Genomic DNA, 27,537 nt, shown 5'->3' with positions numbered 1-27,537 from the left:
AAATAAACTTTACAGTTATCTTCAAATTACGCATAGAAAAAATAAAAATTTACTGACAACCAAAAAACCAAAAACAGTATAGTAAGCTCATATTTCGTTCAGATGTCCATCGCAATGAAGAAATGGATGCTGTTACAGGCATAGGTGACACAGGAAAAGTTGCTTTATATTTATTTTCTTTGTTCCTTCACTATACATCGCGATTCAACACCAATTTCACACTTTGTACTGCTAGATCTGGTGATGCGAAGTTGATTTTTTTACTTCACAATCATCTTGCATTTCCCCATTTTTAACTCTTTGAGATGCTAAAAGCAATGAAAAAACGGTGCCGGGTAGGTTGCTTCTGCTCGCGACATGCATATACATTATGTAGATATACAAGTAAAATAAATAATAAGATGTATATGATATATATGCCATGTAGAATGATTTTATAATTAAAATCAAAGCACTGTAAGCGCTGTAGGCAGTTAACCAAAAACCAAGCCAAACATAATTATAAAAACTGTTGCAATGACGAATGTTGCTTCAATTTGTTTTTTTAAAGATTTTAAAAAGAACAAACATTAAACATTCATATATTGTACATTTATGTTCATTTAATGAATTAATCATTAAGGCAAATAATTCATATTTTGTCAAAGTTTTTAAAAGCAACGCATATATCAAGTATATTTTTTTCATGGTCATGAGTCTGCAGTGATACAAGTTTGCAATGATTGCAGTTCTTCTAGTTGATAGTTAACGTTGGTATTAGTTGACTGTTAGTAGTTCAAGTTGACTTTAATACGAGCTTGTAAAAGTATGAATGGACTTGCTTCCCTGGAAAGAAAACTGAGTTTGTGTTCAACAGTACAAAAGTTATGGGACACAAATCAGACAAATGTTTACTACTACAGGGATCAAAGGTGAGGTCTGACTAACCTGTCCATAGTAAATGTAAATGTCCCCCATCTTCAACCCAAGTCTATGATTTCTGAGTTAAAATAAATAAAATGGAATAAAATGACAGGTAATTATAAAAACAGTTGGTCAAACATTCTTGGGCTTGAAAGATATGTTTTCTTTAAAATGAGCCATATGAAAATGAAAATTTTTATAGGACCAGAAATAATTCAAATTATAATTAAGGTAAATTCTTTAAACCTACTAATTATTTTCCATCAATAAAATTTTATAATTATCAAAAAAATGATTGTAACATAATGCTGTTACGAAGTCTTTCAAACAAAGCTCCCAAAATTATTCATTCCCATGGTCGCCTGAAATTGTACAAGGTCTAGTACACATTGGTTAGGTCTAGCAAAGTGACATGCATATGTGACGCCCATATAAGATTGCCATTGTATGTCATTCAATCTTTTTGAAATGACAAACAGGAATGAATATGGTTTAGTTTAGGAGTTGGTATTTCAATCTTATACAAGTTCTCAAAACACACACAAAAGGGGTGGGGTAACCCTAGGGACTACCCTTATATTTCATTTAATGTGTTATCTTGTCCCATACATGAATATATATGGTTTGGGGTGGGAATCTCAACCGTTATCAAGTTTTCAAACAGGGGGGGGGGGGGGGGTGATCCTAGTGACTTCCCCTATATTTCATTTGATTTGTTATATTGTTCAATACATGAATATATATGGTTGAGGGGTGGGGATCTCATCTGTTTCTAAGTTATCAAACAGGAGTGGATAGGGTGGCCCCAAGGACTCTCCCTATATTTCATTTGCTTAGTTCTCATACATGAATATATATGGTTTAATTTAAAGGTGGGGATCTCGACTGTTTCCAATTTCTCAATCAGGAGGGGTGGGGTGACTGCAGGGACTCCCCCTATATTTCATTTAATTTAGAGGTGGGGATCCCAAATGTTTCCAAGTTCTCAAATAGGAGGGGTGGGGTGACCCCCAGGGAATCCCCCTATATTTCATTTGATTAGTTAAATTGTCCCCTACATGAAGATATATGGTTTAGGGGAGGGGATCTCGACCGTTACCAAATTCTCAAACAGGAGGGGTGGGGTGACCCCGAGGGACTCCACCTATATTTCATTTGATTATATATATATATTGTCCCATACATGAATAAATACTGTTTAGGGGTGGGGATCTCGACTGTTTCCAAGTTCTAAAACATGGAGGGATGGGGTGACCCTAGGGACTTCCCCTATATTTAATTTGATTAGTTATTTAGTCTCTGACATACATGAATGTATATGGATCTCATCCGTTTCAAAGTTATCAAACAGGAGGAGGTAGAGTGGCCCAATGGACTCCACCTATATATCATATGATTTGCTTACATTCAGGTATCATATAATATAGTTGCACTATTTGTGTCTGTCCCAAGTCAGGAGCCTGTAACTCAGTGGTTGTCGTTTGTTTATGTGTTACATATTTGTTTTTTGTTATTTTTTTTATATAAATAGGGCCGTTAGTTTTCTCGTTTGAATTGTTTTACATTGTCTTATCAGGGCCTTTTATAGCTGACTATAGTGTATGGGCTTTGCTCCTTGTTGAAGGCCGTACGATGACCTATAGTTGTTTATGTCTGTGTCATTTTGGTCTCTTGTGGATAGTTGTCTCATTGGCAATCATACCACATCTTTTTTTTTTTATATAAGAAACTTTCAGCTATTTTAACTGACCTATCAAAATTGAGAAGAAAAAAATACCCCTTGAAATTGCAGTAATATGTTTAACTTTAAAAGCATCTAACATGCATTACCAACATTTATCACTGATAAAGAAAATTTATACTGTTACCAGGAACATATATATTGTCAGATAAACTGTTCCCAGCTGTCACATTGTATTGGATTTTGACATTAAAATTGGTGTACAAACTATTTTCTGCTTTTTCTTTCTTTTACATATATGTTTTGGTTTTCAATTCTAGTGTTTATATTTCTTTACCATGCAAAGATGTATTTTGTCACCTGTCTGAATTTTTTTTAGTTAATAGCCAAAACCCGGGATTACCCTTATCCGTTTCCGGAATCGGATCCGATATTATAATTGTCTTCTCGCGGCAGCCATTTTGTTGTTTTTGACAGATAGTGAGATACGATTTTACTCGGATTTACACATTATATGTCGGCGATTTTCTGTATAAAGCTAGCAGTTGAACAAATTGAACATCGCTGTCATAAATAGTAATGATTAAAATAAGTTTGTGATCGTTTATTAGATCGAAACTTTGGTAAAAACGTTTGCAAAGTTATTTTTATTTTCTTTCAAGGTCCGTCGGGCATGTCGGGCGTAGCTAGTAACCAAGTAGAAAGTCCGACTGCAAAAGTGGAATGTCGCAGACCTCGGACAACCGCTTATTTGAACCCCTGCGTCCAAATTGAAAAGATACGAACATTTCGTCTTCTAATTCAAAATTGCCGCCAACAGCGTGATCAGTTGGACTTATATTAATAGACTACTGATGTAGTTGACTACGTATTGACGACAAACAATATTCCTACGACTTTTGCAATTTGGGAAATCTTAACCACTTGTCTTTAGAGATTTACGGCGATTAAATATTTCATACATTTGTTCTTTGACATCATAGCCAAAAGCTCAGGGGATAATAAACTACATAAGGATTCCTAATGTGCTCTACTTTCTATGTGCAACTTCAAAACTTTTGGGAAAATCGACGATCATTTAAGGTTTTTCTGGTCATATTTTTTGTAATCCAGAATGAAAAGTATGAAAAAACTGTCCAATAAGTTATAAATAACATAGTAGCCAGCTAGATGATAACAATGGCACGTATTTCAGCATTTATTGGGTAGAACACAAATCCAGGGTGCTCGCATAAGGCAGCTTAACTGCCTAAAAAATCACCAACCCATGAGAAAAATTATCTTCTTTCTCCGGCTGAGTGTTATGTGTATTCCTTTCGACAGTAACCAAATTATATTCAAAAATAAGTTTTTCTGTGGGTTAATGTTTTAAAGTGCGTTTTTTTTTTAATGTCTTCAAATGTTTATCATCTCAATCAATGAATATTCATACACCTTTAATAAGTAATGTCTTCGTTCGCGTTTCTGAATTAACATCATAACATCAACATTTTGTTGTTAAAGTTTAGAAGAAATTCTAGTATTCTTAATTACCGCTGTCATCCTTAACTTCACACGTACCTAATAACCCGGCTGGATACCAAAAATCAACCATGGCCAGATGACCAAGTTAATATTTACCTTTCTCAACGTTTCTTTGATGTCGACATTTTTATTACCTAACTTAATTTGCACATGACCTTGATTAAGGAAAATTAAACAAGGCAAAGATTGCAAAGATGTGATATTGTATTCTCACTCAGTAAGTCGTCTCCGTTTCTACTACAGTAGAAAGAAAGAAAAATGAATGAAATAATAAGAATGGTTTTAATTAATTTTTCTGCAGATTATGAATTAATTATATACACAAGAGAGTGAAAGAATTGACTTTTAAAGCGGAAATTTGTAGGCTAGCTGCATATTAAGTGTAAAGATTAATATGGGGACGAAGTCCCCAATAACAGTAGAAAATTCAATAAAAAAAAAAATTCGGGAAAATTTCCCGAATTTTTCATTGTACTAATGAACTCAAAATCGTTCAATTTTTTTTATGTCATGTTTTGAAATCCCGGACATGCGCAGAAATGTACAATGTACTTCCTTTTTCCGGTCTCGTTTGTATGAAACTTTGAGTAAAATATATATTTATCAGTCTAGTATAAAATAGGAAGGAACGCGCAGTACCAATTTCATTTTTAATAATTCCTTGATATGAAAAAAACGTTACCTGATGATAGCGTTTCGTTGTTTACATTGCATATGACGTCATAATTTAAATAACGTCACAACTAAAATCCCTAACAACAGAACCAAAATCGGAAACGTTACGGTATTTCCGTTTCTTTTTATTTTAACAAATATTTAAGTTACAAAAAAATAATTTATACTGACTTCGTCCCCATTTACAGGTAATGCCTGCCTCATATTAATTATTTCAGCTTTTCAAGTTACGATTTTAACAAACCTACATCACAACAAGTACACGAAAAAAAATACACATTAATTCACGATGAAATTTTATTAACACGATAACCATACTAACAATGTTTCACCGCCTTATCAACGGAAATCGGCGTTACTAAGAAAGGGAGAAAACTGATTTTAAAAATGCCCGTATGTTCGGATAACAGAATTTATTGGATGTCAGTCCTTAAAACTTTTCCGTTTGAACAGGTTAGTTTGTACTCAAAGTTTGTTTTAAGGTGTAAATAGAGCCATTTCAGCATTTGTTATGATGAACATGTCTTGTTTGGGCATGATCTTACCATCAGAACTAACAGTCATAGAAGTACTATTTTCTGGACACGTTAAACATTTCAATGATGATGTTTGGTAGTATTGAAAGAACAGCCCAGTTTCTTTACAATCAGTTATGTTTTCAAAAGCTTTATATTGAGACTGACAACGAACAACAACAAAAATGTTCAATAGTAAGATCAACTTCGCGCACTTGTCTTCCATGATTGTTGTGAGCTGTTGTTGTCGAGTAGTCAAGATCGTCAGAACGCTTTTTATCACATAAAAATGTATTCAAACTATTCAAGCCTTTATTGATATAGTTATGAAATTTTTAAAAATTCAAAAAACTTTTCTTTGAAATTGGTGAATGTAATAAATCACATCTGGTTATTTTTGCCATTTCAAATGTAATTTTCAATTCACTAATATTTATCCCGTTTCGGTGACTTCCGGTTACTTTTTATCATTTGGTCGCCATTTTTACAGTAAAACAGCAAAATGCTACATGGAGAAAAAGATCGTTTTCACGTAACCAGTGACTTGCTTGCAATAACTACATGACCAATCTGTTAAACAATACATTAGGTACACTAAAAATTCATTTTAGCCGCTAATATTTCCTATACAATGTTATTTGCAGACCATGTTTTCCATGCAAGTACGCGTGGTTTTCTGATTTATCGACACAGCTTTACCGTAAAAAGTACTGTAATGGCATGTTTAAGTGGGCACGATTGGTCTCAATATGTTAGGGTACAAACGTTCACATGCGGTTAAAATTCCCTTTATATATGTAAGTTCTGTGGAAAAATTGCATGCAATGCCAATGTAATGATGTATTGGAAAAGTTTCGTCCATGGTTGATGGTTCCATGTCGGCCTTGGTCGTTTCGGCCATGTTATAAAAGAGTTCAATTCAAATAACATTTTATGTAAAGAGATTTTGCTGTATATTCCGTTTCAAACGTGAAAATTACTTATTTACAGGTGTTGACATGAAGTATAATTGATAATTATATGATTTGTCCATAATTTAAAACAAAGGCAACAGAATCGAAGTATACTGCTGTTTAAAACTAAAGTCATAAATCGAATGAGACACACGAATCTGGGGTTACAAACTAAAACCGAGGGAAACACATCAACTACATTGTATAAGAGGAAAACAACAGAAACACTGAAGTGCAACAAAAAACAAACGACAATGCAATATTTACGAATAAACAAACTATTCGATAACAACTGCCATATTCCTGACTTGGTAAAGGACATTAATTATAAGAAAAAAATGTAGGTTGAAATTGGTCTTGTGGCTAGCCAAACTTTATACTTACACATGTTCAAGGCAATGTAAATATACCCCTAAAATGACAACATTACATGACAGGAAAACAGTACAAATAAATGCAAGAACAAGGACAGAGAAATGCAAACATAAATAATATAATAGGACATTTAGACACGTTGAACACAAAGTTACAGAATATAAAAAAATACGTAAAATAATTTATGTGTCAGAGTACAAAAAAAAGCATTTATCATGTTTATGGTACTGCTACTGTTTACCAAACTTGGTATTTTTGTACATCTTGGTTTATAGAAGTGAAAATATATAAGGCTCAATAAAAAAGAATTAAAAACTGTCTACATGTGGCCTCGTGAGCTTTCAAGAATTTTTGCCACTAAACCAGTTGGTAGCCCGTCTGTTAACCCTAAAAACATGTTCACCCAGAGTTTATTTGCCCTTGGTTTTTCAGTCCATAGAGTACTGTATTCTTTCACCCTACTATTATTTTAACATGATTAAAATCATGGTACTATTTTTAAGATTTTATTAATAACATGTAAGTCTGTTTTTCTCCTATGATAGTTTTGTTCATCTTGGTCAAAGTTATAAATGTAAGAGTATTAAAAATTAATATACCAGGGAACAGGATTACACACTGAAACAAAATGGGATTTAAACATGGTGAATCATTACAAGATAAGTTTTCATAGACAAAGTAATCCAACTACAGCAACATATCTAATTTTGCATTCAAAACAAAATTTGTTTGTGTTGCATGTTACACAATCTTAAGAATCAAAGCACTCTACAAATTTATTTACAAAATAATGCCGCTCACTTCTGCAGTGATCACCCATACCCAAACAGCTAAATGGGACCCATATTGATTTTTTTTTTTAAAAGAAGTCAGACAAAATTAAATTGACAAAGTAGAATCCTGACAGCCAATTCTGGTCATTTTGAAATTTTATAAATTTAAGGCCATATTTGGCCTAAAGTGAAACTTGAGCTTGCCTATCATGTCCATTAACAAAAATTGTGAATATCTTGTTTTAAGTAGTTTAATGGCTAAGTTTTATTGCAAAACTTTTGGACATTGTAAAATAGACTTTTTTTACAAAGAAAATGGTTTTGTTTTATCAAGAACTTCATACATATTGTATAATACTATAATAATAATTGCTATAGAATAATGGTCTTCCAGTACTCTTAATTTCATCAACAGATGAGAAGAGGTAGGAGGGGTCCTGATCCCGAAATCCTGGGCTTAAAAACATGAAATCCTGAAATCCCAGGCTTAAAAATGCGAAATCCTGAAGTCCCGAAAATCGAAAAAAAGATTTCCCAAATCCCAAAAGGGTCAATCCCGAAATGCCAAGCTTAAAAACACCCGATCCAGGAGTCCTGATTAAGGTCCTATCCCCCCTCACAGATTGTAAGCATGCCGTGACCTTAACTAACTATAAATCTTTCATAGAAATTTTGGAAATAATGTAATGTAAGAACCCTAAATCAATGTTAAAAGAAGGTAATGTTAACTGATTCTCAAAAAAATTAATTAAATATGATTGATAACCCTTAATTGAACAACTTATGACAAACTTCAATTTGGAACACATTGAGAACATAGAAATGACAAGTAAACATTGCACTGTGACTGTCATCAACGGCTCTTAAGAAATATTTCTGCCAGCTGGTCTATTTATGTCTTACCTCAATTTTAATCCCTTAAGACTAATTATATACATGTAAATACTGCAACGTAAGCTTAAGGTAATCATGATAATCAGTTGGGCATCAAATAAACAATGATGATTGTCAGACATAAAAACGATATTAAACTTGAATTTATATGATACAAACTCAATGTACTGACTAAAGTTTTTAATTGACAATTCATCAATCAAAGTATGGGAAATACAACATAAACATTTGTACATGCTTATACCTACCTTGCCCTTAGAATCTTTATTCATGCTAAATAATATTTTCAAAAAAAACTTTACTTGCATTTTTCGAAATCACATTTACTTATACCAAATGTTGACTTAGTTTAAACATATTTATTTATAGTGGATTGGGAAACAAGTTTTGCAACTTATATTAATCCCTTTCCACTTTGCGGGTGCAAGTGCTGCCTTGTAGCTGCATTAGTCTGCTCTTCTTAGAAATCTACAAGGGTGTCTTTAACGTGCAAGAGATATGGCTCTCTCTTAACACGGGTCAGCCATTTATTGTCCCCTTCTGACGGACTATCATCATTTCCTCAAGACCATACTTGCAAATGGTGTCAAAGGAGAGCCGAAAATTCAGTCCCTGAAATTTTCATCCCGAACGGGAATCGATCCAGGAACCTGTCAGTAGTCTGATGCACTACACCACGACTCTCAAAATGTTGACTTGACAATCATGACAATGTAGACAATGGTAAAACACGGACCAGGGTATGTAAGGAAAATCCTAGATAATCCTTGATGTTGAATGAACATTAGTAAAAAGCATGATTTAAGTTTAAAGTAGATCTTTCAACATTGTTTCTTCCAAAAAAAAATACAACCAAGAACAAATGTTAATGATTCTCAAATTATTTGAGTGGAAAACATTTATTTGCACAGATTAATGGGAGCATTTTGTTAACTTTGTCACAATGCAAGCATTGCTTTGACAAGTCATACTACCAGAAAGTAATTAACCTTCATTAAAACATCAATGAATACATTAATATTGCCATAACCAAAGTACATCCTCACTTACCTGAATCGTTCTCAAATGTATAATATAGTGTTTAAAAGACTAAAACAATGCAAGAAAATCCATGAAATAAGGTGAACCATGTCACCCTGGATATTGCACAAATGCCATGGTAATGGATTGAAAACTGGGTACAGAAAAACTTGGATCTTTACCAATAAATCATTAATGCCTTGTAGTTTTCCTTAAATAAGAAAGTTGAAATCCCTATCATCATGATAACAGATCTCAGAACCTACCAATCTATAATGGAAACAGCTACAGTCCTCAGAGAATGCAAGGCAATCAATACAAAATATTACAATGAATTAACGATATAATGAACACTATCAAGCACTCATCTCTGCTCCATTCAGTTCTATATTTTGCACCTTTTGTTCTAGGAATTTATGTCAAACAATGAAATTTCTGCCTCCACAACTATGTATCATGATTAACCCTTAAAAAGGATTTTAAAACAGATATGTATTTAAATCAGATTTCCAAGGATGCAATAAAAAACTTATATAGAATTTTAATAACCCCTACTAATTTCAACAGTGAAATTTTTTGATGAAAATTTATTGAAACCTTGAAATTTACAGGGAAAATACTCCCACTGCTGTGAAAAATCTGTTAAGAAAGTATCAGTAATGAGTTCATTATGTAAAGCCATTATTATAGCATTTTTTCAACTAAAATAGAATTAGCAGCTAAATGGTAGCATCAAAGGCATAAACCTTGCTACTTAAAAGTACAAATGTAGTAAAAAGTTCATTTTTTTCAATTTTACTAATTAAAAGATATTATTTAAACCTATGTCATGTATGTGTTTAAAATTTTGGTAAAACTACAAAATCACAATTTGTGACAAAACTTCGAATTTGCTACTCAAATAAGTCCCCTGACTTGTATTTAATTGTATACTACATGTACATGTATCATGCAAACTATCAAGCTTCAAAATTTAAACAATATTAATAAATGCGATACTAATACTAATAGTATACAGATCAGACACATATAAACGACATAACAATGCAGTTCTCTTTCACACTACAGTAACTGACACATGAAGAAACTTTGTAAACTAAAATTCTTCACTTAAGAAATAAACAACTCTCTGAAAGTTTCAATGCATAATGATAGCAATTGCCAATACTGAAAAAAAAGAAGTTTTGTTTGTATACATTTGTGTATGAGTTTGACATGTATGTTCTGACATTATATTTCATGTTCATGTACATGTATCTTGATTTAACGGTTTTTACAGATTTTGTTTCTGTACTGTCTTTCTGTCTTTAAGAACTGAAAGTGTCATAATCTTATTACTGCAACAGTTCCAAGTGATACATATATATAGCTCAAGCAGAATGTTGGTGTACCCCTTTAAAAAAATCTTGGATTTTGTGATTCCTTTTCTTTTGCAAATCGGTTTCTCATATATATCTCATTTTGCATCATATTGATCTTTGGTGTTGTAACACCACTTGCAGCACTATTGGTTATTTCACAATGTTTGGAGAGAACCACTAACTTTTGGCTGGAAAACTAGTTGATTAAGATTGTAGTTGAACAATCCTCTCACGTGTGGGCTCAAATTCACAACATCATGATCAGTGTTGACAGACTTGTCATTCTATTGGTACACAGGTTGAACTTCTGCAACTGAGGCTTTTATCTTTTTGTATAGATCTTAATAAATATTATTAACCTAAGCAATACACATTTTTGTTGAACCAATAAACACACCTGGTAACTTGATGTCCAACCAAGTCCAACGGTGTATTTACACTTTATGTTAGTGCAATTCGTTAGAACAATCTCGATTTGATTCTCTTGGGAGATTATGCTCCTTAGGAATCAGATCCAGCATGTCCAGTTTGTACTTTATGAATTGTACTAAACAAAGTGTAATTGCTCCCAAGGAATTGTTACGATTCTTACTGTACATGGAATTATGATCAAGATTTCCTGTGTGATACATGGCCAATTGTGGACATGCTTACAAACATTTATAACAGTATATGAATTTTTTCAACTAGACATGCTAGATGTACATACATGTACAGCACTGAGGTAACATTTCAAAAGAAAAAGAAATTTTATTTAATTACAACAACAAAACCTTACTAAACTGATGAGGTAATGGCCCTATATACATGATATACAGTGTGTAGCATTATTATACTTTTTCCTTGCCAGTATCCCCTGATGTAAAGGTCAACATGTACTTCATTGATACTTTTGACTATTTTAGAGGCCTCTCATAGGGGTGTCCAAGTAATCACTTAATCACAATTTTTTTTGCCAATACATGTATAATCACAAAATCATGAATTATCTTTTTTAACAACATGAACATGATAATCATATTAATAAAAAAAAATACAGTCCTAGATTTTCAAATTTGATATTTGGTCTGGTTATCAAATAATGACTATAAAAAAGGGCCAAGTAATTACATTTATAACAAAAAATTCCACAAGCAGACTCATTTCAAAAGGCATTCTGTTAAAACAAATAATTGTAGTATAAATTACTAAAGCTATCTAAGATAAAAGTACACTTCAAGTTGAGAAAGAAATTACAAACGTGCATAAAAATCATGACTTATCACATTGCATGTTTTGTTCATGATAAAGCATCAAAATTATTTGAAACAAACTAAATCTAATAAATGACAAAAAGGATAAACTTACAGTAGTGACTCAAACATCGTTAAATTTGACCAGTGCCTGTTATTTGAAGGAGCTATGGCAGAAGATTTCTGACCTGAAGTCTCATTTAACTGGGCGTGTGCATGTGACCTTTAAAAACATTTTAAAACCCAGAATCTGCTTGTCAGGCTAAAGGCGACACATTCACTGTAGGCCATTTCCAAAGCATTAATCTTCTCCTAGTCCTTATTCTCTATTTTGTTTATTTGGCTATTTTGAAAACTTTTACATGTAATGTGAAGTTAACAAAGTCTATGTCTCAGAATCCCCTAAAAAATCTCAACAGATTATTTGCATTTAAATGTCATGGATTAAAAAAAATTGGCAATTATTTAAACACAAAATTAATGTCTGCAAGACATTCCATACAGTGGTAAAACTATCATGACTTTAGGTCACTGTATGTCCTTTAAAAAAAATAACAAATTAAGAAATCATTTACATGAAAAAGTGGACTCATTAAAGAATTCGTCATCATGGTCATGTTACATGTATGTAAATGCAAAGTTGTCATCTTTAAATTTATTCAATGCTAAACATGCTAAATCTCTTATAGGTTATGCATTTGTGAGGGGGGGATAGGAGGGGTCCTGATCCCGGGCTTATAAACACAAAAAATATTCCAAGATCTTGAAAGGGTCAATCCAGAAATCCCAAGCTTTGTAGTAATATGGGGATTTTTAACATTTGTTTGCATTTTCTGTGTGACTTATAAACTACTAAAATGTCTAAATGAACAAGTTTCTAAGGGAGCTACCATTTGATTTTTATGGGGGGGCTAGGATGAAATTTGAAAAAAATAGGCAGGACAGGAGTTTTGAGTAAAAAAAAAGGCAGGATGAGACACTTGCAAAAAAAAAAAAGTCTGGATAAACAAAAAAAAAAAGGCAGGACCGAACAGAGTGAAAAATAAAAAGGCAGGACAGAGATTACAGCTAAAAAAAAATGCAGGACAAAATTTTTCATCCTAGCCCCCCCATAAAAATCAAATGGTAGCTCCCTAACTACAATTTCCACAATGATGCCAATACATTACAATGAATTTCTGACTACATTTGTCTTAACTGTACTCGCATCCTTTTAACAAAATTAGAGTTTACAGCTAATTTCCTAATGCATGTAAAGCAAGACTTTGGTAAGCTTGCTTACTTTGTTTTTATTTTGTACAATTGTAATTGGAATAACATCCAATCAAATTTATACTATACAGGTTGAAATATGCCTATATATATTGTTGGATGATGTTAATTACAAAGCTTGATTTAACATTTATACAAACAGAGCAAGCAAGCCTACTGTACCAAAGTTTTACTCTACACGCATTGGGGAATTAGCTGTAACTATAAATTGTCTATTCCTTTGGTATAGTTGAGGTGGAGTGAATTAATAGAGGACCAGAGTGTAATAATGGAGAGCTATGTAATAAATAGTAACTTTTTTAAATTGTTGATACATGCAGTAAACTTCGCCAGAGTGAGTTGCAACCTCGCTTTACACCAAGTATCTTATTAATGTGAAATTCTTTTACCAGTTACATGTATATATATTCAATTTGTTAAATGCTCATGTTTTATATTTTTAGTCTTTCTGTCTTTTCCCAGCTTTTCTCCAGATAGTTTCAACTTTTAAGAAGATAACTGAAACAGCAGATGGTACAATCATCACCTAGCTGAACTAATTACAGATTGAAAGGACTCTTCAAGGTCAAACAGTGGTAAAATTATTTATTTTCAATTCATGTTTTGATACCCTGTTCATATTAGCCATGGTAATAACTTCTGAAATGACATATAGATCAGAAAGGTATTAAACAGCTCTTACATAGTTTGTACCCATAACTATTATTTATAAATCTGTTATGATAAAATAAGTAAAAATGAGAAAAGAAAGTAATTGTTTCATGCTACATTGTAACTTTATGTGACATTATTAGAAGTTATAACTAAGTGATCTTCAATAAATTGGGTATTTTTTCAGTAAAATGGTACGTAAGCATGATATTAAAGAGGGATAAGTTCATGAATCAACTCCTGCTGCAGGATATACATTCAAAATTAAACTAGACCATGGCCACCAGTTAGTATTAAACTGGACCATTCTATGAGAAGTGTTTTATGCCCACATAGCTGTGGAGGAGGCCTAAGTTTTACCCTTCTTTGTCTACATCTCTAAATTTGTTACTGTACTGTTTGCCTCAACAAAATGTTATGATTCTTGCACACAATGCTTATTACTACAAACACAGATCATGTCTGAATTTTGATGGGGTCCGTGCCACTTTTACCATTCTAGAGTTATGCCCTTTACGAATGAAAAAAAATGCTGAATTTTGTTTCAGATCTCTAACTTTAAGTTTGCCTATGCCAAACCTTATAACACTTATACACAATGCATATTACATGTACCACAAAACTCTACATTAAGTACAAGTTTGGGTCTTGTCGCTTCTACAGTTCTTGAGTTGTGTCCCTTTGACATATTAACATTGTATGCAAGCAAGGGTATCATCTGTGTCCCATAATGGCATTGACATATTCCCCATTTTTTTCTAAATAACTAAGATGGATAGATAGTGACTGGTTTTCTAGAAGCCTTTTCTGGTGTCAGTTTATAAAATCTTTTATTCCACTGATTCCTTAAACATTTTAAATGAAAAGATACTTTTTACTTTTGCTAGAAATAAGGGAGATAATTTGTTATTTCTGTTTGCACAAGGTCACTTAATTCTGGTGTCAAAGGATTGGTTTCTTTGCAGAGATTCCTAATATATATTAAATTTTTAATTTAGATTATAAATTTTAAAATATTTTACCACATTTATTGTACCAAAAACCTTAATTATGTCAAAAATGTGATCACAATCCAAATTCAGACAAAGTCAAGCTTGAATATTGTGTCTAAACTTGCACAACTATTCAGGGTTCAACCTCTGCAGTCGTATCAGGCTGTGCTCGGCAAAGCATTTCATTCTGATCTGAAAGCATATTATTAGCAGTGGCAGCCAGTGGTAGGGGGGTCTATTTCCTACATACAAGGTGATAGGATGGCCCCTGGAATAGGTCACCTTTTAAAGCTTGAAAATATGTGAAAAGGTCAGGAAAAACTATCAGAAATATTTCATACCATCAATAATGTTCTGTTTTATTATCTTTGTATCCTAGCATTTTATTGACCAATTTTCTCTCGTTTGAAACTTAGGTATTCAAGTTTTACACGTAAACACAGTACATGAAACCCAAACAATATGGAAAAAAGGTAACATTTTGCGGTAACAAAATCCCATCAGCACTCCCTATCAATTAAGTATTGAAATTTGAAGTGGACTTCAAGAGAGTTGGGGATTCAGAAATTTTCATGAGTGGCGGCCCACTGACCCTCTAAGAGGGGTCCTGCTCAATTCATGCTTCAGTGATTCCATACATAATCAACCAAATTTTTTCCCAGAAAAAAAAGGGGAGCCTAGGTCCCCTGGTCCCCTCTAAATCTCCCTATGATAAGATTTTGCATGCATAATCTATACAAATTCTGACAATGTTGCACTACCTGTAGCGTGAAAAACAAGTTCGGTAGCCCATACTTTTTTTTTGGAAAAACATGATTAAATCTACATTTTGACAAATTCTTTTTAAAATTCTATGGATTTTAATTATATTAAAAAAATAATGCACCATAAAATACCTATATGAAACAAAATTAGATCAAGCATTAACAAAATAACAAATAATTTCAAACAACAAAAAACTACAAAGGTATAAATGAAATATTATTTATAGTCTATAATTTCATAATTAAGCCCATGACAAATAGAATATTATGCAATTGAACATAAAGTAAACAGTTCTTACTATTCCAACATAATTAATAGGTATATATTATCTTATAAATTGGCATTGTCAATTAGGAAAATAAGCCTAATAATCCTATTTTTGTGCCAATATTTCATGCGACTTTAAGTATACTAAAATAAAAAGGAATAACCTGTTTTGAGATCCAGGATACATGTTGGGAGGTTACCAACAACTCGTCATTATCACAAAGACTGAACTGTACTTCAGATTTGGTTTATATTGTAAAGAGCATTCAAAACATGGATTTGTCACATGATCTATATTTGTGATGAAAGCTCAACAGCAAGAGTGATGTCTTCTATTCTACAAATTTACAACCTATCTGTCGTGCCTGTAGCTTCCATGGATTGATTGTTATTTTTAAAGATAATTTATAATTTCCAGTTGATAATCGTCAGAATTTGAGGTTTCTCTTAAAATCTGTTTTATTGAAGTGTAAATATTGAAGGAATTAAATTAAACAATTTTATCGCTTAAAAAATATTTTGCAACATTCCCTTTGTGAGGGGGGATAGGAGGGGTCCTGATCCCGAAATCCCGGACTTAAAAAAACGAATTCCCGAGGTCCCGAATTGAAATGAAGTAAATCCCGATGTACCGAAATCCGAAAAAAACGATTCCCAGATCCCAAAAGGGTCAATCCCGAAATCCCGAGCTTAAAAACACCCGATCCCAGGGTCCTGATAAAGGTCCTATCCCCCCTCCTTTGTTCATCAATTGTCACAAAATTACATCTTATCTTAATTATACTTATTAGTTCTGGTATGATAAGTTTATTGTTCATTGTTTCTTTGATATTCATATGGTTGACGATTTAAAAGAGGGGCGAAAGATACCAGAGTATATTCAAACTCATAAACCGATTAAAAAACTGACAACGCCATGGCTTAAAAAGAAAAAGGCAAACAGACAAATAAAAGACACAACATTAAGAACAAAAGACTAAGCAACACTAACCCAACCAAAAAGGGGGGTGTTCTTGGATGCTTTGGAAGGGGTACAAAGATGCTGCTCCACATGTCGCAACTATTGTGTTGCTCATGTTAAATATTCTTGCAATAGGTCACATTCATGAAAAGGTTACTGCATTGTAGAACGACATAAAGAACATATCTGATTTCATCTGTGAGATGGATATTCAAAAACATTCAACCAACTGGTGATGGCATCAGTATAATTTACAAAGGGATGATACAAATTTAAACTATGCAAGAAATAATTCATAAATTTACCTCAGTGTTATTAAATGTATGAACAACATTGCTCGAAATATATACCTTGTTCTTCATTTATCTCCAACAAATATATTTTAAAACTTTTTAAGCCCCACTTAGGAGCAGTCTGTTTGTTTGTTTGCCAATCTGTTCCTCTTCAGGTTTAAGTTTCGGTCAAGGTATTTTTTTTTATTCAAGTTGGAACTCCAATCAACCAGAAACTTAGTACACATGTTCCCTTTGATATGATATTTCTAATTTTGTACTGAAAAAAATTCTTGTAGTTATATGATTAGCTTGAACTTAATGCAAGTGTAGCACAAACATTATGCAGCTATTTGTATAGTCAGATGAGTAATTCCTATTGAGCATCAAACCTGTTGGCAAATTTTATGTTTTACCCTTGTCTGTCTGTCTGTGCGTCCCAAAATAGGTTTCTGTTCTCTAACTTAAGATTGCCTCGACCAAATGTTATGAAACGTATACACTGCTTATAACACCAAAACACATGTCAAGTTTAAATGTTGGTGGCGTCACTTTAACAAAAGGAAAAATTGCTGTTTTAAAAATATAAATTATGAAATTTTTGTCTTGCTTGAAGGAGTACAAAATTGAGACATATATGCTGTTTCAGGTGTTTGTCTCGCTTGAAGGAGTAAAAAATTGAGACATGTATGCTGTTTCCGGGGTCAGAGGCGTTGGAAATGTAATAGTTTTGTGATTAGGTCTAGTTTATGGTGAACCACTAGTAATAAGTCACAGATATTTGCTATGCAGATATATTAGTATTGGCATATCTCATTATCATGGAGAATACTTGGCCCCCTTATTTATGGTCCATTGACTTTGAAACTTTTGCTAAATAATCATGTATTTGTTTGTGATTAGGTCTGTTCCACAAGTGGCAAGTCAATGGTATTTGATATGCAGTTGTATTAGCATTGGCACATCTCCATTTCATGGAGATTGTTTAGCTTGATCCAGTCATGGTTCATTGACTTTGAATATTTGCAAAACTTGCTATTTTAATTTCTAAATTTGCATTGTGACATGTCTAAATTACAAAAAAGATAGACATATGTCTCTGTGATAACAGTTTATTTAAATCGGCTTTGAAAATTGGAGTTATCTTTCTTTGTCCAGAATGGTAGTTAAATCAACTACAACCAATGCTTTACACACTGCAATATTCAATTTTCTTCCCACTGATAAATTAAAGCATTTTTTACCTTTCCATGCTTACAAACACTTTGCTTACCATTCTAGGGTTAGCCCCTTTACAAATGAAAAAATAACATTTCTCATGTCTCTGTGAAAACAGTTTATTTACAATGTAAATCTTCTTTGAAAATTGGAGTTATCTTTCTTTGTCCAGAATGGTAGTTAAATCAACTACAACCAATGCTTTACACACTGCAATATTCAATTTTCTTCCCACTGATAAATTAAAGCATTTTTTACCTTTCCATGCTTACAAACACTTTGCTTACCATTCTAGGGTTATGCCCCTTTACAAATGAAAAGATAACATATCTCTCATGTCTCTGTGAAAACAGTTTATTTACAATGTAAATCTTCTTTGAAAATTGGAGTTATCTTTCTTTGTCCAGAATGGTAGTTAAATCAACTACAACCAATGCTTTACACAATGCAATATTCAATTTTCTTCCCACTGATAAATTAAAGCAATTTTCACCATTCCATGCTTACAAACACTTTGATTACCATTCTAGGGTTATGCCCCTTTATAAATGGAAAAATAACTGATTTTTTTTGTTTCCCTTCTCTATAAACTTAAGTTTGCCTCAACTTAATTTAATGAAATGTATATATAATGCTTATTACCACTAAACCCAGTTTAAGTTCAAATTTTGGTAGCTTCACTTATAAGTTCTCGAGTTATGTCCCTTTATAACATTATATGCTAGTGGGGGCATCATCTGTGTTCCATAATGGACACATTCCTCATTTATTTTCTGTCTGGTTGCTATCTAGCTAAGCAGACACTGTCTTTCTTTTTTAATTTGTATGGTTTAAAGATTTTCATTACCTTTCAACTTACAGACTTCAAGGAGAATTGCAGTCAAGATTGAGGAATTCAACTCCAAACTTAAAGAACTGAAGAAACTGTACAGTTTTATTGGTAATTTTAAATTGCAAGATAAACACATTTCTTCCATCCCCCTAATTTAATTTCTATAATGTAAGCACTACATCAGGCAGTATTCCCTGTAGAATGTCTTTAGATACATACAAATTAACCAAGTTTGAATATGGAATATATATTTTGTAATGAGACAGAACCTCAACAACACAAAATACCAAAATACATATAATAGCAAACAAATCATCCAACAATAGACCAGTGTCTGCAATATGTCAAGCTGATCATGAATCATCCAAATTGTCAATTAACTCCAATCCTTTCCTTGAAATGAAATTTTAAAAAACCTTAATAGTAGTACAACACAAATAACCAAAAGACATCCATAGAAAGGAAAGCATTATTTAACAATTATGAGGAGCTGATATAGGTCACTGCATAATTCAAGCTTCATGGTCAATGTCTATATGAGAATTAGGTCAAAATGTTTTGATTAAATTAGTGAAACAAGTATCTCAAAAAAACTAATCAGATGTTTTTTGTGGAGCCTTTGGACTTGTCGAAAAAGGGATCCTACATAACCAGTGGCAGCGTCCACAAATATTCAGTCTGTGGTTGAAATTTATATTCAATCACTTTCTTAACTATCTTGGATTTCTACCAAACTAGGACAAAGCTTGATTTTGATCAGAAGATGGAATCCACGAAGTAACTAAAAAAAAATTTTGGGACCTTTTTTAGACTAAAAACATAAAATAAGTGTAAAATGCACTTTTTGAACTGTTCTTGACTTTGGGCATGTATATTTTATAGTTGCTGTAAAGTGTAAGGGTTGGACATTTTTTATGCCGTATTCTCCACATTAATTGTCTACTATTAAATGATGGGATGATACATAGCTATGTACTAATATATTTGATGTGGGACTTGCCAGTTAAAAATGGACATGGAAAATTCTCGTTTGTTGTATGTTTAGTTAGTATCAAGATATACGCCGAAATTCGATGAATTTACAATACGGCCGACACAAGTTAAGAAACAAACAGACAATTTTTATCCAAATGTTTGGTAGAAATGTTTCCGTCAACAAGAGAAGTGAGGGGTTCCAAATCAACCAAAGGCTAGGAATGAGTCTGAAATGACAACGAATTTATGAATCTGAAGGTCGAAAAATGAAGACATTAAGGCAACACCCAGCAGGCAGGTTGCAGTCGGGTCTTGAACAAAGTATTCAATAAATCAGTTCGGCGAAGCAGACATTCCGGTCTGATATGGGATTTACATGCAAAACCCCGGCCACCAAAAAATTACGCCGTTTATTAATCATCATGTTCGTTTAATTCTAAAAAAAATCTGAAATTTTGGTTTCAAATGGCAAAAAAGTGCACAAGATTAATGTTTTCAATTTTGATACGATAAGATTTTTAAGGCAAAAAGAGTGTCAGAACTTTTCCTCTCATACATCTCAGACTGCCCCCTTCAAATCAAATGGTCCGTACCTTAGATCTTAAGCTTACTGACAGAGGATCATTATTCAGCTATGTTATTAAAAGGCTTGGCCGTGTAAATAATATTGCTGTTGAACTTTTTTGTTCCTGACATTATAATAGAGTATTACTTTCTGTTTTGTGGAATTGCGAAATAGAAGTCAATACGTTCTTGCTCAATCCTTGTCACTTTGAAGGTGTCATTCTTGTCACTCTCAGCATAAGCAATTTGTTACTGTAATTTGATTTTCAAATTGGCATAGTGACGTTTTTTCGACGCACTGGTTTACTCCACCGTAGCGAATCACAGGACTTTGACATAACCTATAATATATTACAGTAAATACGAGCGAAAAAATATCTTTTAAGTAAAGAATTGCCACATAAAAACTAAATACACAGGAAATATCAAAGTTCACGAAGTCTTTTACAAAAAAAAAAAAAGTCCAAGCAAAGGGGTACGCCCTCTACGCCCCCCTCTGGATCCGCCCCTGTCTATGGTTAAAGTTTATTAAATTTTAATAACTTTCTTAAACTATCCTGGATTTCTACCAAACTTGGACAGAAGCTAATGTTTTATGAGGGTTTGGATGGGGTTAAATGATTAAAGAATAATGCCCTTAAAAAATGAGATTAGAGAATAACGGGCAAAAAAAATGAAGATTAATAGAGAAATGCGTGGTCTAATTTTTTGAAGATTAGAGAAAAAAGGGGTGAAAATTAAATGTTTACAGAAATAACTATTTACATCCAAAATTAAATTATTTGTTTGAAACCCCCTTTCTTGAAATTTGAAATTTGTTGGAAGTTATTTTTGTGCTTCAAGTAGTAGTTTATATTGAATAGTGAACAAGCATTTATGCTGTTAACATGGCAATAAGAATGAGGTAACAGCATTTAAAAAAAATTGGGCAAGTTTCAATTAACCAAGGAATAAATTTAAGAAAGTAACAATTTTTAAAAAGATTAAAAAATTTAAATCTGAAAAGGTAAAAATTTAATATTCATACGTTAAATGCTACTAAAAAAGATTTAGAATTGACTCCTGACATCTTGAAATAAAATCCTGGAAGGTTTGAAAAATTGAACTGAAACCAAATGGACTGAATCATGAAAATTTATATTTTATTGCTTGGCTGTATTTAACACTGTTTTCGGCATAGTTCATGCATGTACATGTATAAAAATATAGTACTTAGGAAATGACAAACTGTCATATATAAGAAGATGTTGTATCAGTGCCAATGAGACAATTCTCCATGCAAGTCATAATTTGTAAGAGAAAAAGCATTATAGGTCAAAGTATGGTCTTCAACACAGAGCCTTGTCTCACACCTAACAGTAAGCGATAAAGGGCCCCAAAATGACTAGTGTAAAACCATTAAAACAGGAAAACCAACAGTCATTTTTTTTTTAAATGAGAAACACTTATGAACCACATCAACAAAAAACAACTACTGAAAATCAGGTTCCTGAATAGGTACCAACCTTCATCCTTACCTGAAACAATAGTGTTACATCACACATAGATGCAAACAAATGCAGCAGGTTTAAATAGGTACCAAACCTCACCCATACCGTAACATAAGTGTAAAATTACAACATAGAAAGACACACTATAAAATATCAGTTGAAATGGCTTAACTCAATTAAAAGACATATAAACACAAATGAACATACATAATGTTCATTTATACATTGAATTTAGCGTTTGTTTACCTTACAGATACTGAAAATTACTGATTTAACTTATAAAATTGTCCTCAGTTATTATTAGGATCATAAACATTTCACTCATGCTAGAATAATGCAGGGAAAGACTGTATTTTGTTAGAGAAAAAAATATGAATCTGTCAGAAAATTTTTAGCAGCATAATCATACATGTATGTGAACAGTAGCAATCATTTCATTTTGTTTCAGAAAAACAGTTTGTTAAGATACCTTTTCAGTGAAACATTATTAATAGATGTTGTTGTTTTTGCTTTTTCAGAGAAGCAAAGTCTGGAAGTATAGCACTGAAAAATATAGGGAAAAAATAATCATATAGGTAAAATATGCAGTATTTATAGTATATCTTCATCATTTGGGAAATATATGGTTGCATTAAATAATTTTTAAAAGTTAAACAGAAATATCACAATCATAAGTTGAAGAGACTATCAATATCATAACAAGAAGACAAACATGAAAGGACAGTTATCCGAAAACACTAAAAAAATATGAGAAACAGGAACGCCCCCTAAAATAAGTTTGATTCAAATCCAGGATTTTGAAAAAGGCAATCTTTAGAGTAGGCATTTATAAAGAATGCATTAACCATAGCATTATAGCTCCTTAAGGGGCATCCATCCCAACCAGAAATCTTCCTCTGCAAATGGTTAACTCTTGTTCCATGTGTTCTGTCAGAAGTGTTAGCAAATAAGTATCCCTAATGACAGGGCTTTCCATTGAAGCCGGTAGCCGGCGGAAATCAGCCGTTTACGGTGGCTTCAAGTGCCGGCTACTTCAATGACAAAAATATAAATTCGAAAAGAAAAAATAACTTTTTCAAATGTTTTTTGAGAGACGTATTGTCGCAAAATTGCGGTCACGATATACAAGGATGAAAAGTCATTGTTTACCTTGGGCTAAATATGGTTCACATGAATTCAGGTCACTGATTGGTTGTCTATTTAAAGTCAGAATGCATCATTTTTTTTTTCAAAGATAACAAGAGAGACGTTCCGGTGGTCATTGAACAATAACAATAGAGATATTCCGATGGTCATTAACTCGTTGGCTTTTTTTTAGGCTTTCAAAATGTGAAGACAATCAGATAGGATGACAATCTTATGTTATGGATTAATATCAGTCAAATTAAAGAAAGTGTAGTAGATCATATTGTTCAGAATCTGGAAAACAGAGAATCAAGGTCAAAAACGAAAGTAGAATATTGTCGACTCGACCTCAAATAAATAACATTTCCAAATGATTTATGTATCCGACTTATTGAACAGTTTACACAAAAAAAAAAGAGAAAATCAGAGGATATATCAATTTTCTGTCAATGTTTGAGAAATAATTGTATGATTTAAATACGCATATAAACAGTCTTTAGAGAGAAAAGGGGGGTAATTTGTTTACAAATGCACGTAGTTATACAAAATAAATCGATCAAGATTTGTAACAAACCGGATTATTATATAAATAAAACTCCTTTAAGGATGTACTTAGGTGAGGTTAGGTTAAGATTAAAAAATTAAAAATTGATACTATAAGCTGGTAGAGCATCAATTAAGGATAAAGATAATCTAAAAATCTTGATAGGTCATGGGCCTCCTTTTCGAGATATTTGAGATTTAAAATATGGCGGGAAAAGGCTGACTCAGGACTTTAACCTTATAATTGCATTGGTGTTATTTGGGTCTCAAAAAAAAAAAAATGAAAATCAAGTATCTTCAAAAATTTTGGTAAATGACCTTTCATGCGTTATTAAGTCTTATATGAAAATATAAATAGGTGTTATGGAGCAAAATATTTTACATTGTATTGTATGGAAAAACACCAATGAGTCCGAACAATTGACACAAATTCCAAAACCTCGCTTAAGTACATCCTTAAAAGTAAATGAATTTTAAGCATAAGGTAATTAGACATTATACATTATTTTATTATACCAATCATGGGCCCTTGTCGGGCAAGATACAAAAACATCATAATACAATGATTATAGAAACATTAGTGAAATATACAATACGTAATACACAAATAATAAATTGATAATATGAGCAATGTAGGATATAATTATGGTAAGAGCCATTGAGTGTAACGAGGCCGATTTAATATTAAAAGAATATGATATAAAGTTTATTAATAGGGAACCAAAAAAAAATAAAAATAGAACCAGGAATATAGTATCTCATTCTGCAGTAGTTCTCATTATGACCAGTGCACAGCAGTGAGGGACTTTTACATCACAACAATGCAAAGGTCATCAAGGGGAGATCCTTCAGAGCTAGCTACAGATACATGAGATATGAGATTACTCCAATAGTGATTCTCCTCATGATTAATGCACAGTAGCAAGGGTTGACATTGCTACTGGGCAATATTCATCAAGCGACGGTGCTCTAGAACTCGCTATAGAGAAAAAATAAAGTTCAAATTACAAGTAGTAGAGGGAGATAAATCCCATTAAAACTTTTCATGTTTCTTAATGAACATGCATAATTCTGATAATAAATTCTCATCTTCATTATTCATTAACCATATCAGTTTTTGGGAAGGGTCAACATTTTAAAAATTCTTGCAGCAATTATTTATCAAGGTAATGAAAATAAAAAAACCATAACATAAAATAAAATGAAATTTCTTTGTTTATTTTGCATGTTACAGCTGCCTATAATTTTAATTGAGCCTTCTACTTCAATTTCAAGAGAAAGCCCTGCTAATGATAACCAACTTTTTAAAGATTTCGTCCATGTTAAAATCATACAAGTGATCGTATTAGATCCATAGTAGAATGGTAGATACCTTTGACCTTACCCTTACACATTTCATAAACCTTGTGTTACATGTTAATTCTCTCATCCTCAAACACAACTGGAACAGTAAAATATAAAAACAAACAGTAGATTTATAAGTCACCATAACTTGTCAACACAGAAGTTGAAATGTAAAATATAACAAAATACAAATTGAAGAAATCGGAAAAAGAATAAACACAACCCCACTGAAAGCATTCAGAAAGAATTACATGATATTAATTTCTTATGATTTTATTTGCATTTCATAATTTCACTTATATTTACTTCAATTGATTAAAAAAAATAAAAATATTGAACAAACATTTATCTGCATCCTGTTAAAATTAGGTGAGCCTGGCTGGTCTTTTATAACTTGCATCTGCCCAATGACTACAGGCATTTAAAAGAATTTAAGACATCTGTTAGATTTGGATATAATGGGCATAGCTTGACTAACACTACATACTTTTTTCCAGTTTTGTTGTGGCGAAAGGATCCTACATTCTGTTCAGTGTCCTCAACATTGGTTCAATCTATATAATATATATTTAAAATATTTTGATATTAAACTTGAAAAGAAGCTTTAATATATATGTAGAACCCAAATCTATGGCAAATGTGACGTTAAAAACGCTAAACAAGTCAAATCTACAAGGTTGGGCGGTAAATACCACCCCCGGTATTTACCAGTGGTATTTACCGGTATTTACCGCCCCGGACAATACTCCCCAAGTGGTCAATACTGGCAAATACTGGTCAATTGAAATTTTCATGGTTGTTTTTACTATTAATTTAAGTAAAAACTTGATAAAAAGTTAAATATACATAAACTTTAATTTTTGTGCATGTGTCAGCTTTTAAAATTAATTAATTTGATATGTTTTATTCATTTATAACACATATTCCTACTGATTTAAAATTTAGTTATTATGAATTATGATATTGTATACTCAAGATACATGTAAAAATTTACATATTATTTCAACATTTATAATTCAATATATTTTTTATTCAAAATGTATGATTTTACAGGTAATTAAAATGTTTCTTTTTACCTATCACCTGGCATGGCTAGGTGTGAAGTTTTAATTTCTAAAACAACAGCCCCCAATAAAAGTTGACAGTACATGGGTTGAAAGTAATAAAAGTGATATATGTCAGAAGACTCCCTTAAACAATAAATTATTTCCTGTCTATTTGACTGTGTGACAAAACATTCTTCATGCTTGAAATAGAAATTTTGAAGCAGGGACAAAAAGTTTTTATCTTTTACTACACATTAATCAATATAGATCCCTGTTTGAATTTACAATAGAAATAGAATTGAAAGCATTAAAAATGATTTGAACACTTTCTATATTTAATTATTAATAGTAATTATAATTGACCAGGTAAAGAATGGTTTTTATAGTAATGATCACTCAAAATTTCAATCGACCAGTATTTCCCGGTAATTACCGGTATCTACCACTGGCATGGTCAATACTAGTATTGACCGCTTTTTTGCCAACCTTGCAAATCTATGGTAATTTTTTGTTTTCTCCAAATCTATGGCAGATCTGGGGAAAAGAGTAACATATAAGGTCACAATTGAATAACGCTATATTACATCTTAGCCGTCGCTAACGATGGCGGAACTCATAGAGTTTAATACCATTCAAGATGAATTTAAGGTATTTCCCTGGCAACAATTTGCGGGATGTTTAAAGGAAGGTGTGACCTATAACCCCGAAGAGGGATAAAATGTGTTGTACTGGTGGATGCCCGAGATGATCAAGGAAACCGCTATTTTCAGTACCACATTTTTGGGGGAAAGGAGTTCTAGAAGAAGTGTACCACTGGCAAAACGATTAAATGAGTGGATACAAATTTGATTTAAATCGTCATCAAATAAAAAAGATGTATTATAAACGATATTGCTGAAATAAATATAATAATTGAAAATTCAAACTTCATTTTTATTCGATACTTTTTTTTTTTTTTTGACCTTCTTGTTTGTTAAACTTGAATTTAAAGGATTTAATTAGTAGCTAGTTTAATGAATGGGTTTACCAGGTACCATGCACAGATTAAAAAATGTTTATATTTTTGCAGAGCACATCATTTAAATCTTGAAGTCTGTATAAAGATATATAAATCTATCATTTATGATTTTTTTGGAGGTTTACCATTATGGAATGTTTATATCACCAATTTTAATAGACATGCTCTTGTTATTGTATATTGCCACTTGCTTAAGACAAGTCATTGGTTGAAACATTAACTGCATTGTTTTCGATTTGCACAAAATTTGCCATAGATTTGAAAACAACATAAATCCGCCATAGATTAGGAAATAA

At 32.2% G+C, this 27,537-nt stretch overlaps 2 protein-coding genes across 3 annotated transcripts in view; one reads left to right on the top strand and one right to left on the bottom strand.

Annotated features, from left to right (window-relative positions):
* The window catches only part of LOC139523108 (meckelin-like), a 39,434-nt gene extending 33,704 nt beyond the window's left edge, over positions 1-5,730 (bottom strand). The window contains exon 1 of the mRNA XM_071316887.1: positions 5,329-5,730. Within this exon, the coding sequence (XP_071172988.1) occupies positions 5,329-5,524 (196 nt within the window). The 5' untranslated portion in view covers positions 5,525-5,730. The remainder of the gene's footprint in view (positions 1-5,328) is intronic.
* A 16-nt stretch (positions 5,731-5,746) lies between these two features.
* Positions 5,747-27,537, top strand: part of LOC139523107 (uncharacterized) — a 57,478-nt gene continuing 35,687 nt past the window's right edge. Inside the window, exons 1-4 of one of the 2 annotated variants that reach the window (XM_071316885.1) lie at positions 5,747-5,887; positions 13,641-13,753; positions 19,166-19,244; positions 22,684-22,740. The gene's annotated coding sequence lies outside the window, so the exon portion shown is untranslated. The remainder of the gene's footprint in view (positions 5,888-13,640; positions 13,754-19,165; positions 19,245-22,683; positions 22,741-27,537) is intronic. The other variant, XM_071316886.1, reaches the window with a different exon arrangement.

The sequence above is a fragment of the Mytilus edulis genome, chromosome 5 (assembly GCF_963676685.1).
Source record: "Mytilus edulis chromosome 5, xbMytEdul2.2, whole genome shotgun sequence".
NCBI lineage: Eukaryota > Metazoa > Mollusca > Bivalvia > Mytilida > Mytilidae > Mytilus > Mytilus edulis.
This window is presented reverse-complemented; position numbering and strand designations above follow the sequence as displayed.